Source organism: Callospermophilus lateralis, unplaced genomic scaffold (assembly GCF_048772815.1).
Source record: "Callospermophilus lateralis isolate mCalLat2 unplaced genomic scaffold, mCalLat2.hap1 Scaffold_805, whole genome shotgun sequence".
NCBI lineage: Eukaryota > Metazoa > Chordata > Mammalia > Rodentia > Sciuridae > Callospermophilus > Callospermophilus lateralis.
This window is the reverse complement of record NW_027516097.1, coordinates 429,723-444,030: the sequence shown is the minus strand read 5'-3', so window position 1 is coordinate 444,030 and position 14,308 is coordinate 429,723. Positions and strand designations below refer to the sequence as shown.

At 34.4% G+C, this 14,308-nt stretch overlaps 1 protein-coding gene across 1 annotated transcript in view; it reads right to left on the bottom strand.

The window, feature by feature from the left end:
- Positions 1-312: 312 nt before the first annotated feature.
- The window catches only part of LOC143389820 (secretory phospholipase A2 receptor-like), a 61,953-nt gene continuing 47,957 nt past the window's right edge, over positions 313-14,308 (bottom strand). The window contains 6 exon segments of the mRNA XM_076842609.2: positions 313-387; positions 5,569-5,708; positions 7,458-7,561; positions 8,048-8,112; positions 13,440-13,597; positions 14,053-14,088. Of these exon segments, the coding sequence (XP_076698724.1) occupies positions 313-387; positions 5,569-5,708; positions 7,458-7,561; positions 8,048-8,112; positions 13,440-13,597; positions 14,053-14,088 (578 nt within the window).

The following is a 14,308-nucleotide window of genomic DNA, read 5'->3' as shown; positions in this document are numbered from 1 at the left end:
TGAGGCCACCAGAAGGTGGAATAGGCAAGGAAGGATTCTTCTCTAGATCCTTTGGGGAAGCACATTCAGGCAGACACTTTAGTCCTCTAAAACTTTAAGAGAGTAGATTTCTGTTGTTTTAAGCCAACACCAAGTTTGCAGTAGTTTGTTAAAGCCACCTGTGAAAACCAATATTTAGTGAAGCAAATTTAGTGAAGCAGAATTGATTAGGAGAAAAGGCTGGAGTTTAATGTTCCTGTTAGAGCCAAGACCCAAATTAGCAACAGCAAAGTCACATCTTGATGCGATATGTGTTATTGCATGTAATATTCCCTATTCCTCATCTGCAACCTGCTGGGCTGTGGCAATGGAAAAGGTTTCATAGGGCAACATCTCCACATTGTGGAGCTGGCTGGGAAGGTGGGATGGAATCAGCAGGTCCAGACAGCTGAGTACAGTAGGCTTAACAAGCTCCCTGTGCTGCTGGCTCCACAATCTTTATGATTTTGCATTCTTCACTCTCCAAATGCAGAGGGTTATAAAGATGTACAGCAAGTAATAAAATACTGCAGGCATTGAAAAAAAATCCCTACAAAGTGAATTATTTCCCAAATAATAAAAGAATTCCTATCTTTTTGACTAATATGAGAAAAACATTGAGGGAGGGGGCAAGAGGGAGAATGGATATAAACAAACTGTGATTATGCATGTGTGAAGATGTCACACAGAACCAACACTCCCCAAAGGCCAACTGAGATCTTAAAATCAGAACTGTATGCTTCAAAAAAAATTTTTTATCCATATATGGATTACAATTTTTAAATAATTAAAAAGAAAACTTTTTTAACTTAAAAAATTTATTGTAAATCAACAATTTTAATTGTGTATGTTTATGATGTACAAAGTAATGTTATGATTTATTATATAATGTGCAATAATTAAATCAAGCTAATTGCTATTCATCATCTCAAATATTTTTTTTGTGGTAGCAACATGATGTTTACTCTCAATAGCTTTGAACTATACTGTGTGATAGATTTCATGGAGAAAACATAAACTCCTGAGACTTTGTACCCTTTGACCATCATTTCCCCACCTTCTCCATTCACAGCCTCTATAGCCCAAATTCTACCCTCTTCTTCAATTAGTTTGTTTAGTTTAGATTTCACAGTAAAAAAGCTTGTATGACAACAATTCTTCTTGGTCAGGAAAAACCACATAGCAACTGAAAATGTGTGGTATTTATCTATCCCAGACTTATTTCACTTAGTGTAATGTCCTCCAATTCTATCCATGTTGTTTCAAATAACAGAATTCCCTTCTTTTCTAAGCATAAGTGGTATTCTTATTGTATGTATATACCACATTTTCATTATCCATTCATCACTTAGTGGACACTTAGGTTGTCTATTACTTGACTTTGTAAAAAATTCTTTGGTGAACATGGGATTGCAGATATCTCTTTGACAAACTAATTTCAGATCTTTTGGGTAAAAACTCAGAAGTGAGACTGCTGGATCCATTTTTATTTCTTAATGAAGAATACTAACATTCTTCTAAGAAAAGGCATGATCCTTTTTTCCTCTTCTTTTTTTTAAGAGAAAAGTTTTATTAAGATACATTTAGATAAAGTCCTTTCCCAAGACAGAGAAAGATGAATTAAATGATATGTTCATGCCTATTATAGGCTTACACTTCTAAAATTTGTTCAGTGACTATTTATCCTAAAACACTATTTCATATAAAAATTTTTAGAACTTTAGAATTATAATTACATCACATAAAATTATATGTCTGGTGCATAGTCTAACTGGATATTTTGTATAATAACTTTTAATTCCAGAACTTCATGTTTACTGTTATAATTGATTACAATTGTCTTGTGCTGACATTAGCTTAATAATAATATTGTAATTGTATCAAAGACAGACTACTATTACTACCATACTAAGCTATAGTTTTTGAAATTCCTCCAACTTTATTTTCAAACTATGTGACAAGCTTGTATGGTGACAGTTCTTCTTGGTCAGAAAAAACACATAGCAAAATCCCTGCTCATCTCTGCCATAATTCCCACATGGACTATTTTTTTTGGTTATCAATCTATTTTGCATCTTCATGCAGGTGGTATGGAATAGTGGCAAGAGTAAATATATATACAACAACCGACAGGTGTGAGTAAGAACTCTTCTGATTCTGTCATAAACTTGGCTAGGCTTTGAAAGATATGAATGGTTCTGCTAGATGGAGTTAACAAGGAAGAGCATACAGGATTTATAATAAGATGTTCAGAAAATAAAAAGGTCTTGCTAATTGACTATTATTATATTATCTTTTGCAAGGGACTCTGAACCAATCTTTGCTAATAATGGGCACATTGACAATAAAACATGTTAACAGGTTAAACCAAAAGAAAAGCAGGCAGAAAGATCATAATGGAAATTAACAAAGCACTGTGGGGGTCATGGAGAGAATATAGTGCCTCTTCAGCACATCTTCAACCTTTGCTAACCGCTTCATCATAAAAGCTGAAAGCTGTAGTGTAGTTCAGAAAATAATTTCTGATTGTAGTAGAAGAGTTCATAAAAGCTTCTCTTTGGAAATTAATATCATCATGATGTATTTGGCTTTAAAGTGCTTTATTAAAATAAAAGTCTAGAACCTAGGCAAATATATTCAGTTCATATTTATGAAACAGAGAAATGCTTAAGAATTAGACTCATGGATAGAAATGTATCTCACTGTGAACATTTCTGATATATGAATATCCGGATTAAAAAGAAAAACTCATATTGAGTGAGGATAAGTATTTTAAGAAAGTAGGGCAGCACTTTCAAATTGTAAGCATCTCTGCTGTGGTTACTTAAGTTGAAGAGAATACCCACATGTCTATCAGATGTGTCAGCAATGATGAGGTTGGGAAGGTGGCACTGTGCAGTGGAGAGAACACAGGAGACATGATCTGTAAACCCAGGCCCTCCAGTCTATCAAGTGGCTTATGGAAAACCCGGGATGTTTGAAGTTTTGCTTTCACATATGCTGAATTAGAAAGTTGGGCCAAACCAAATTTAAGGCCCCTTCCAGTTCTAAAAATATGGAAAAGGGAGCAAGGAAATGTTCAAGAGTTCCAAATGGAAAAGGAAGATCATGAATTACTTCTCAGAGAAGATAGAATTGGAAATAGACTTGAGAGGACACAGTAATTACCTAGTCTCCAAGTCCAAGCCCAATTTTTCTTAAAGACAAGAAGTGCTCAGATGGCTGAGGAAAGGTAGAACCCATTTAGTTCATCTTTAAACAAACCCCTTAAATTGTGCTGAATATGGAAAAATCCCCCCCCTTTTTGCTTTTTCTTCCTGAGGACCCTCTTTTCCAGCATGTTTCCAAAAAGCACAAGTCACAATGTCTGAAGCAAATGTTTTTCAACAGACATGAACCTGCTTAATTTTCCTGACAATGTGTGCAGTTATGTTAAAAACTTGCATACTCTTGGGAAAAGATAGAAAAATACTGGCAAGCCAAAATGCCCAGAGGGGCAGATATATATATATTACAGTGCTAATCTCTTCTTTTTTTCAAAAAGTTTTTTTTTGTGTGTGTGTGTAAACCTTATTTCCATGCACTGTTATTACACATGTGTAACGCAAAGGATAAAGAAATGGAAATTTCCATGAACTGTGGGAAAAGATATTTTCCTATATGTTCATGCTTCATTTTAACCATCAATTTACAAAGACATGAAAAGATTATTAAAAGAGTTGGAGAGATTATGAAATATGGTTAAATTTAAAAAAATGACTGGCTTTGCTTTCAAAGTTTTCTCAGGGGAAGTTAGGAGGGAGATTTTTTCCTCCTTAGAGCTGCCAATTTACTTACTGCATTCTCATTTTTAGCATCTTATTTTATAATTCTGAAAAAAATTGGCAGATCAAGTATATATATTTATCATGTGTAACATGATGTTATGGTGTAGGAAAGAGTAGGACTGCCAGATTCAGGACAGAAAATGTGAGGTTGATTTTCAGTCTAATGCCTGTTTACTGTGAGTGTTTAGAAAGGTAACACAATTATTCAATATGCAAATTTTTAATAGTAATTCTGTATCTTTTAAAAGTTCAATAGGAAGGAGAAATGCATATGAAATCATTCAACAAAGTCAGTTGGAAGGAACCTAAATGTCTACCAATGGATGATGAATGGATAAACAAAATGTGGTATTTACATACAATGGAATATTATCCAGACTTAAAAAGTAAGGAAATTGTGTCACATGTTACAGCATGAACAAAACTTGAAGACATTATGCTAAGTGAAATATGCAAGTTACGAAACAAATATTGTATGCTTCCACTTATGTGAGGTATCTAAAATGGTCAAATCTATAGATTATAGAGCAGAATGGTGGTTGTCTGGGGCCAGGGTGGTGTGGGGAAAAAGAATAGGAAGTTATTGTTTAATGGGTGTAGAGTTTCAGTTCTACAGGATCAAAAGAATTTGGAGATTCCTTGCACAACAATGTGAACGTACTTAACACCAGTGAACTGTTTACTGGTTTTAAAATGGCAAATTTGGTGTTATATGTATTTTACCACAGAATAAAAAAAATTAAAATTAAGTCAGTGTCAAATATATAGAGGGCGCTCAATAATTGTGTAGAAAATCCAAGTGACTTCATTTCATGTATTAACAATGAGAGGAAAATCACAAAGAAGGAGAAAATGCCCTGCCAACATAACGGAACACTCAGATTGAAAATTGGCTGTCCACAATTGAAGACCAATTCCATATTAGCATATAAAATTATGACACAGTTTAGGTTTTATAATTCTCTAGGAGTTAAACAGTTAAAATTTGGGATGCATTTTAATTACTTCCACCTAAGGCCTATAAAGTTTTTTTATTACAAAACATAAGGAGTGGAAGGAAAGTCTAGGCCTTAATTGAAGGCAGTATCAGAAATAATAAATCTGGTTTACAATATCCCCACTGGCGATTTTTTTTTTCTTAAATTCAATTCTGCATGGAAGCATCAGCTTTATGAGGCTCAAGATGACATTGACCAAGCTAAGTTATTAGTTCATCAATTTGCAGGTGCATAGAGCTCTTTGCTGATTCCAGGCAGGGAAGACACAAAAGGAGAAGACCAAGTCTGGGTCCTCTGGAGTTCACAGCTCATTTAGAGCAGAGCCTAGACACATAAGCGAGCAGGCACATGTGCACACATACATTTGCACACACATACACACTGCATATGCACACATACATACTTGCACACACAATACACACACCACACATGCACAAACATGCATCGCACCTGAAGAAACATTCAATACAGTGAAGGGCTCTGCCAAAAATAAGAACCAAACTGAGCATACAATGAGGAGTGGTGTCAAGACTGTTTTTGTCAAAGTCTTTTTAGTTGCAAAAGATCTGTTCCTATGTGGAGAACTTCTCCAATCTCTTGAAACTTGGACAAAAGCAGTCTAGATCTGATGGATAACTCATGGCTTTTTAAAGTCACCCCAACTTTTTGAATACTTTCTAAAGTGAAAAGCTACAACAGAGGCAGCTCATTGAAAACAATTTTACCTTAGAGTTAAAATATAGCCATCCTTTGGGACACGTTCCATGTTCTTTTGGTATCTCTTTCTTCTTCTCAATGGTCCAAAACTTGGTTCGCTTACAAATGCTAGGCATAGAGACTGAACAGTCTGCACTGCCCCAGAGTCCTGGAGGAGAGAGTGGGTTAGAAGTGGCTCAGAAACAGTGGTGACTCTTTGTAGGTATCCTCCATGCTATGCAACTGCTATGGTTTTCCAAAATTTATTACTTTAAATATAGAAATGAAATTAAATTTAATTACTGACTGTAGTGACACCAGCTATCTGGGAAAGGTGCTAAATCAGTAATTCTTAAGAATGTAAATTTTTAATGCAAAAAATAAATAAATAAGTAAATGAAAGTAACTCAACTAAAATCCCAGAATTGATTAAAGTTCTAAGAATATTTGACTTGGGTGGAATAATATTAATAGAGTAATATTTTTGTTTCCAGATATATAGCTTCAATGATCAGAAAAAAGGTTCCAAAACAACAGATGATCATTTCCACTTTATTATTATTATTTTTAGAAAATTCAGGTTGAACATCCTCAATCCAAAAATCTGAAATCTCAAACTTTTTAAGCACTGCAATAATGCTCAATAAGTTTCAGATTTTGAAGAATTTCAGATTTCAGAATTTTGATTTAGGGATGTTCACCTGGCATAACCTATTCAAATAACCCAAATCCATAAAACCCTGAAATCTTAAATACTTCTGGTCCCAAGCATTACCTGTAAGGGTGCTCAACCTGTATAATAATTTAGAAAAATTAATTTAGGAACTTCTAAGAAATTAGTAGTTCTCTAGTATTGACCCTTCACAAAATCAGACTCATATAAACATGTCCACTGCAAGATACATCCTCAAGTCCTTAGCTTCCTGAAAACTGATTTTAATTGTAGAAGAGTTGTTTTCAGAATATAGAGTGCATTTCATTAGCATTCAAGTAATAAATTCCAGAATAGGGCAGAATGCATGAAAATTGTAAGGGAAAGTTCAGGAGTCTAGTATCAGAAATATGAGCCAAAAAGATGCTGGCTTTAAAGTAGGGGCTGGAATGCTATTTTCAATGCAGATGAGCTGCTTGTTTCCCAGACTCAAAAAAATAGCCCTTTTCTGTAGGCTATTGTGACACCTGCTGGCAAAAGCAAGCTGATTAACCACACTGTTGTTTTCTTTTCCTAACTCTCTGCAGAGGCCCTCCCACTCAGGTTTGCTTTCCCTCTCCTGACATGGGTCCCAGGTTAGTTATGAATCTGTTAGATTCCAGGATATTGTGATCTTTAATTAGAAAGTGTGGGAGGAGACAGTGGACAAGCAACCCCAAAAGCTCTGTGCTGATGAAAATAAAGCAGACTTCAGCATCAGTGTGCTTTTAAACCCAATTTGTAAACCCTTGCTCTCACAAAGCAGGCTTAGTCAATGCCAGGTATTTAAAGAAAAGAAAAAAAAAGCAAAAGAATGCCGAATTGAATCAAAATGTTTGCTAGGGAAAATAGAAGTAAATTTCATAGAGGTTCAAGTTCTGAATATCTTTAGATTGGATACAAGAAATAGAAAAAACATGGTTCTACATTAAAATTTCATAGAGAAAACAGATTTGTCAGGCACTTTTTTTTTAGCAGTCTCAATGGGCCCATTTTTGGTGCTGTTTTGGCTCATGAGGAGGAACTTATCTAGATGTACATTATTTTCAAGGACACAAGTACATGGATTAAATGGAAGGAATGTCATTAAGCCTTAAGATTATGACATTAAACACAGTCAACGGAAAAGTCACCAAACTCCTCACTGAACTGATATAATAAAAAAGGAGATTTCAAGCCTCCAGAAAAGTCTGTAGTATAAACTGAATCAAGAATAAATACAATAACCTGTTATGGAAGAAATGAAGCCAAATCTCTGGCTCTGATTATTCACAGATCTTTCACTTTCTTTGTCCCAATTCTGGTATGTTATTGGTGATCCATCTCTCCAACTGCAGGAAAATTAAAAACTTTAAGGGCCTTTCATTTTACATCTTTAAGTATCATTAAGCTTTAAACAGTATTAACTCTTAACACCATTCTGGAGTTCTGGGGCATGGATTAAAGGTATAATATTTTGTGAAACTCAGAAAAATACTATTATACAGCAAAGCACTTATAGTTAACAATATTGTATCACATAAATATTTTCTAAGAGGGTAGATTTTATTTTAACTGTTCTTATCACAAAAATAAGCAAAGAAATAGGGCAAGACAAAACTTTTTAAGGTGTGAATATGTTTATGGCACAGAATGGGGTAATGGTTTCATGGGTGTAGACTTCAGAAAATATGTCGTTGTCTAGGGAAATGAAAATTTATAAGTTAAAGATAATGTTTGAAGGTTGTTTAACAAATTGATTGCTAAAATATAGTCTAATTATTTTTTACATAAAACTTGTCAAACAAAATTAAGTGCAAATTAATCTAGGTTCATACTGAAATTCATCATTGGCTCTTTCTTCTTGAAGTCCAATCCACCAATTTGCACCATACTTTGATAGCTATTGAAAACAACAACAACAACAAAAATAAAATAAAATAAAGAAACTGTCAGCATTTATTCTCCTTGTTTTCCCTTTTCACCATTAAGATTAATGGAGTTGTGGCTAATAGCTTTCTAATCTTGAATACTTCACCCAATTATCTAAGAAAGAAGAACTAAGGCCTAGGATCTTGAGAAAGCCTGAAACTTTATTATTCTAAAATATTCTCCCTTCATTATGAAGGAAAATTGGAATCAAATACTGAAATCACTTTAGTTCCATACAACATGGAAACTAAATTTTCTAACTCTGTAAAAGGGATTTAAAGAGTTTTTAAAAAGTAAAATAGAAGATGGATTCTTTTTCTGACTAAAAAATTAGTGTTGTTTTCCTCTCAGTGAATTATAGAAGTTCATTGCAGATGTCACATTTATTTGAAAAACAATTCAAGATACAAAGACATCAATAGAATAAAGATTTTGAATTTTAGGTGTTAGTCTGATTGTTAAGCTTTAAACAGTAATAGCATTCAAATAGAGAGATAGAATACAGGACAAAAGAATACTACAGAATTCCAGTGTCTGACAAGTAGAAAATTATCTTTATATGTTTTATTAATTTTATACCAGTTGTAATCCTTCAGTCTTAAGCACAAAAAGTATAAAGTTGAAATATAATCTACATGCATGTGTGTATGCACACATAAACACACATTACAGCTGATGTAATAATGGACTCATGACCTAGGGAATTATAATTTCTTCTTTATCCATAAGAGAGAAGGAGGGAGTTTCTCTGAGATCTCTGAGTCAGTATTTTTTATGATGTATGAATCGTATGTTTGTGTTGAATTGGAACTTAATTTTCTATGCTAAAATCTGTTAATTTGAAGACATATATATTTAAGTCTGCACTCGTTACTTTTGTAAAGATGGAAATAAATTTTAAGATCTATTATATTTCCACATGAATTTCAGGTCATCATACAACAAAACCTAATAGCTTGCTAACATTCCAGTTTGTAAACAGGTATTCTTACTCCTTAAACAGTGTGGCTGTCTGCCACATCAGCAATTTGAGAATAATGCAAGGTGGAACAATTGTAATTTTGGATCCCTGAGGTGTCGTTTCGTGGACATGTTCCTACATGCTGAATTTAGATTCTCATTGTCAGACTTGGGAATGGGTCCATTGAGACTGCCTGGGAACTTAGTGGGAGAACCACAACAATTTCATTCCATCTAAAGAGGACTCCTGTGCCACGATAGTGCAAATCATGGCCTGATTGTTCACTCCCCCAATTAAGGATCTCTAAAGGGAAATGGTAACTATTGCATCTTAAGAGGCATATTGATTACCGCCTCAATTATGGTACAGTCATCTCCCACATAGCCCATCATGACCTGTTGTGATAAGGCACAAAGCTTCACAGGACAAGCTAGAAGATACCCAGACAGAAAAATCCCTGTGAAAAATGGATCTTTTGCATTTTAGCTTAGGTACAAGATCACAACAATAGAAACATTATTAATAAATGTGATATGATCATGAATTTTATAAAATCAATTGTGTTTTGTTGTACCTAGGTAACATCATATGGGAAGAGCTTACCAAAAAGATATAAAATACAACAGTCAATATATTTAATTTACTAAACTATATAAAGAGGAACAGCCTGTCACCTTTTAAAACATTTCCATAGAAAATGGCAAAAACCAAGTTACCTTAAGGGCTTAAAATTATATTTTGGAGGAGGACTAATGGATTTGATATATATTTGTAGGTATTTAGAAATAAAATATAAAAATAATGATAATAGGGGCTGGGGCTCAGCAGTAGCTCACTTGGCTGGCACGTGTGAAACACTGGGTTCAATTCTCAGCACCACATATAAATAAATAAAAATAAATAAAGATCTATCAACAACTAAAAAAATAAAAAAAATAATGGTAATAAGTTGTTTTCATTTTGAAATGCAAATATTGTGTAATATAATATAAAAATGTGAATTTTGTGTTAATAATATAAAATATAATACAGCTAAGTGAACTGATGATAGGTGTTCATATCTAACAACTCTTAAGTGCTTTTTACCTAAGGCATTATCTAATTATCAAGAATACTCAACAAAGAAATACTCAGAATTCACTCTGATGGTGTCTGTGGCCTTCTATTATTCAAAACTTCAGGGAGAAAGCACTGGCTAATTTCTTCCACAAGATGGAAAGATTTTGTTAAAAATTTTTTTTTCCTTCAGATTTTAAAAATTGTATCCAGGTTTTCGGTACATAATTCTTTTATACTCCAACTAAACCTTTTTTTCTTTGCTATTCTAATAATAACTATTCATAGGGAGGGAAGCTATATAAAACACATTCACAATTTTTAAAAAGCATTTAGTTATTTATGACAGTTTTTCCTACATTTATAAGATGGATGTGCCACAGAAGCAAGTGGCATGACCTCTATGAGTTTGGCTCTTCATTCTTGAATAAAATAATTTCTCCTAGATTGACCCATTGCAGTAGGACATTCTTAGTTATGGGATTTCTTACTTATACATTAACAGATACCATTAATACCACCATCACCTTCACTAATTGCTTGGAAATTTACAACTTTAATTTTTCTAATTTGATACTCTTTCCCTTGGCCTCTGCTATAGGCTGAATGTTTGTGTTCACCCAGATTTACAGGTTTTAAGCCTAATCCCCAAGGGCCTTTGGGAAGGTGATTAGGTAGCAAGGGTGAAGTATTTATGAATGGGATTAGTGCCCTTTTAAAAGGGACCTCAGAGAGTGAACTCATCCCTTCTGTCATGTAAGGACACAGTGAGAAGACAGCTGTCTTTGTACAGGAAGCAGGTCCTCCTAAGACACTTTATTTGTCAGTGCCTGGATCTTAGACTCCCAGTCTCCAGGAATGTGAGAAATAAAATTTTGCTGTCTGTGAGTTCCCCTCCTTCAGGCTATGGTATTTTGTTATAATAGCCCAAATGGACAGAGACAGTCCTCATTCTCCTTTCTTAGTCTCCACAATGTGTATCTTCCAATAATTTTCTTTTGTGGCACAGAAGGCTATACCCATAAGGGCAGGTCACCTATAACACTGACAGGGCCCTCTATATTCCCACAGGCATAGGTAGGGTTACAGTTTTGCTGAATAAGGCGCTGCAAGGTTAGATCCGAGTCTTCAACTACATTATGGCATTGGCTGTCACTTCTCAAACTGCTAAACCCATGGAGCCTTATATTCTCTTCTACGGGAGGTATTAACTTTGCTATCTCCACTGTCTTCCTACCTCCCCCAAATTAGGAGATGAATTAAGAGGCAAGACGAAGAGGGACAACCTACAGAAATACCAAGAAGAGGTCAGCTCTGTTGGAAAGAAGCCCTTCACTGTTCACATCTGAGACATAGCTGACAGCCACCTTTGGGAAGGGATTTTATAATGAGCATTTTAATATAGTGTAGATATTGTGCTTTTATTCACCCTGAACCTGCTGTCTGCTGTCACAGGCAGCATAGTGTAGGGTTTTTAAAAGATCTGGGTTCCTTTCCAAATGCCTTGGTTTAGTTGCTATGTGTCCAAGTTGCTTAGTTTATTCTGAGTCTTAGCTTCCTCATCTGTAAAATATACTAATAATAGACTTTCCACAGACGGCTTTTGGAAAGATTAAGTGGAATTAGATGTTAGTACTTAGCCCAGTGCCTGGCTCTGTTCAGTAAGTATTGCAAAATCATAGCTCCTTTTGGAACGTGTACTTTGCATGTGGTAGACAGGTTTTCAGCCATTCACCTGATTTCCTGTTATCACCACCTACAGCCAGAGTCTGGTATCTGGCTAAAGAAAAAAAATGAATTTTCTGACATTGTGGTATGTGATGTGTTGATATTGAACATGAATGACAGTTTTGGTTGGAGTGTTCCATTTGTAGCAGTAAAGAGGTGGCAAAATAGCATATGATCCAATAGTGGGAGGGTGCTGGCAGTAGGGGTTGTTCTGCTACTGAGTCTATGTGGGACGGAGTGGTTGTCACCTAATCTCTGTTTCTTGGCTTTTCCATCATAAGGAGGCAGAAGTCCCAACTTGCCTGTGTCTTGCTGGCTGTATGTGTAACGCAAAGGATAAAGAAATGGAAAATTTCCATGAACTGTGGGAAAAGATATTTTCCTATATGTTCATGCTTCATTTTAACCATCAATTTACAAAGACATGAAAAGATTATTAAAAGAGTTGGAGAGATTATGAAATATGGTTAAATTTAAAAAAATGACTGGCTTTGCTTTCAAAGTTTTCTCAGGGGAAGTTAGGAGGGAGATTTTTTCCTCCTTAGAGCTGCCAATTTACTTTCTGCATTCTCATTTTTAGCATCTTATTTTATAATTCTGAAAAAAATTGGCAGATCAAGTATATATATTTATCATGTGTAACATGATGTTTTGAAGTATATATGTGTATATATATATTTACATATATATATATATTGTGTGTGTATTGTGTGTGTGTGTGTGTGTGTGTGTGTGTGTGTGTATCTCCAGCTTCTTTGAAAACTGAGACTGTCTCCTACATTTTTGTGTCATTTTTTGTGACAAATCTCACAGTGCCTGGAACATGCTTGATAACTTAGAAAATCTTAACTGTAGACATGCACTGAAGACTATGCTATTCCTTGGCAGTTTATTTTATTGTTTATCAGGTCAGGTCTTGTATGTTCCTAGTTCCTCAAAAGATTCAGGCTGGTCTTTTATCTTAAGTGGAAACTGAAAATTGTAATTTTCTATATGTTGAATCTTTACAAATTTAAAAGTCATATATTCATGTAAGATTTGAAACATCAGAACTGTCATCCCTCCACCCAATCAGGCATTCCTCATCCTTCATTTGAGCTATATTTTCCTTCATTGCATTTATCCACTTATGCTTTTCTAATGTATTATGTAATTCTGTTTACTTGTATTGATTATGATCTCTCATCCCAGACTAGATTATAAACTCCATAAAGGAAGGAATTTTGGTCAGTTTTAATCACTGATGGAATCTTAGTTCCTAGAGAGCTCTCAATAAATGTTTTAAATAATCAGTGCACTTACAAAACAATAAACTTTACTTATTCACTAACGTTGCTAATAAATAATGAGATGTGAAATGATTAAGCAACATAGTAAATCTCTCTAGTATTTTCTCTTAATCTCTATAACTGGAAGAAAAACAATTCTCAAAAATCCATGGCTTTTACTGAAATTTAAATGAATGTCTGAAGTCAAATTAAAAAAAAAAATCCTGTACAAGGACAGAAGAAGGTGCTAATGAGAAATTCTCAAGGTGAATTATATTCAAGTACCGCTCTTATTTTGCTGTGGATGAATTCTTGCTCATGTGCAGAATGAATTGTGAGAAGATCACTGCGCAGCCAGCCACAGACAAACTCAAAGGCAGACCACTCAGAGGCATAGGTATGAAAAAGGTACTCTGCATCCTGATAAAAGAGCCAGGGCGCATCTGAAAGAAAAATAAACCTGCAAATGGTGCCAAATCTGTTGAAAGTTATAATATACATGATTGACATCAAATTTGTAATCTGGTCAGGACATATGCACACACAGAAACACAATCACAGACATGGACACATATAAATAAATACATAATTTACTTTTTTGTTCTACATCATATAAGAAACTTATACTAGTATTCAAAGTTCAAGGGTGGAGGATATTTTAAAATCATGTGTCTTAAAAATGGAATTAAGTTATGATATTAGTCTTCAATCATATTTAATGACTTTAATTATTAATTATTCAATTAATTATTGACTTATTAATTTGAACAAATTAGCTCTAGATATACATGAGAAGAGAGAGGCTCAATTGGAGGAAGGTGATAATATAATAAAGGTATATAATAGCACCTAGATAGTTTATAATTAGAAATTTGAGAAATGCCAAGGTGGTTCTTACCATACTGGTACCAGGGTGGAATCTTGGGTCTCACATCTGTAAAGTGAAAGCAAACCACCTTGACTGACCTGTCTTCACAGGTGTCTCTGACTCACTTCAGCTCTACACATACTATAGTTCACTTCACCTTAAAAAAAAATCTTATAAAAAACAGGTACTTTGTGTTGTTGGAATATGGTCAGTTCAAGTTGCATCTTGAAAAGGAGGCTCCAAAGAGTTTTCTTTCTTTCTTTTCTTTTCTTTTTTTTCCCCCAGA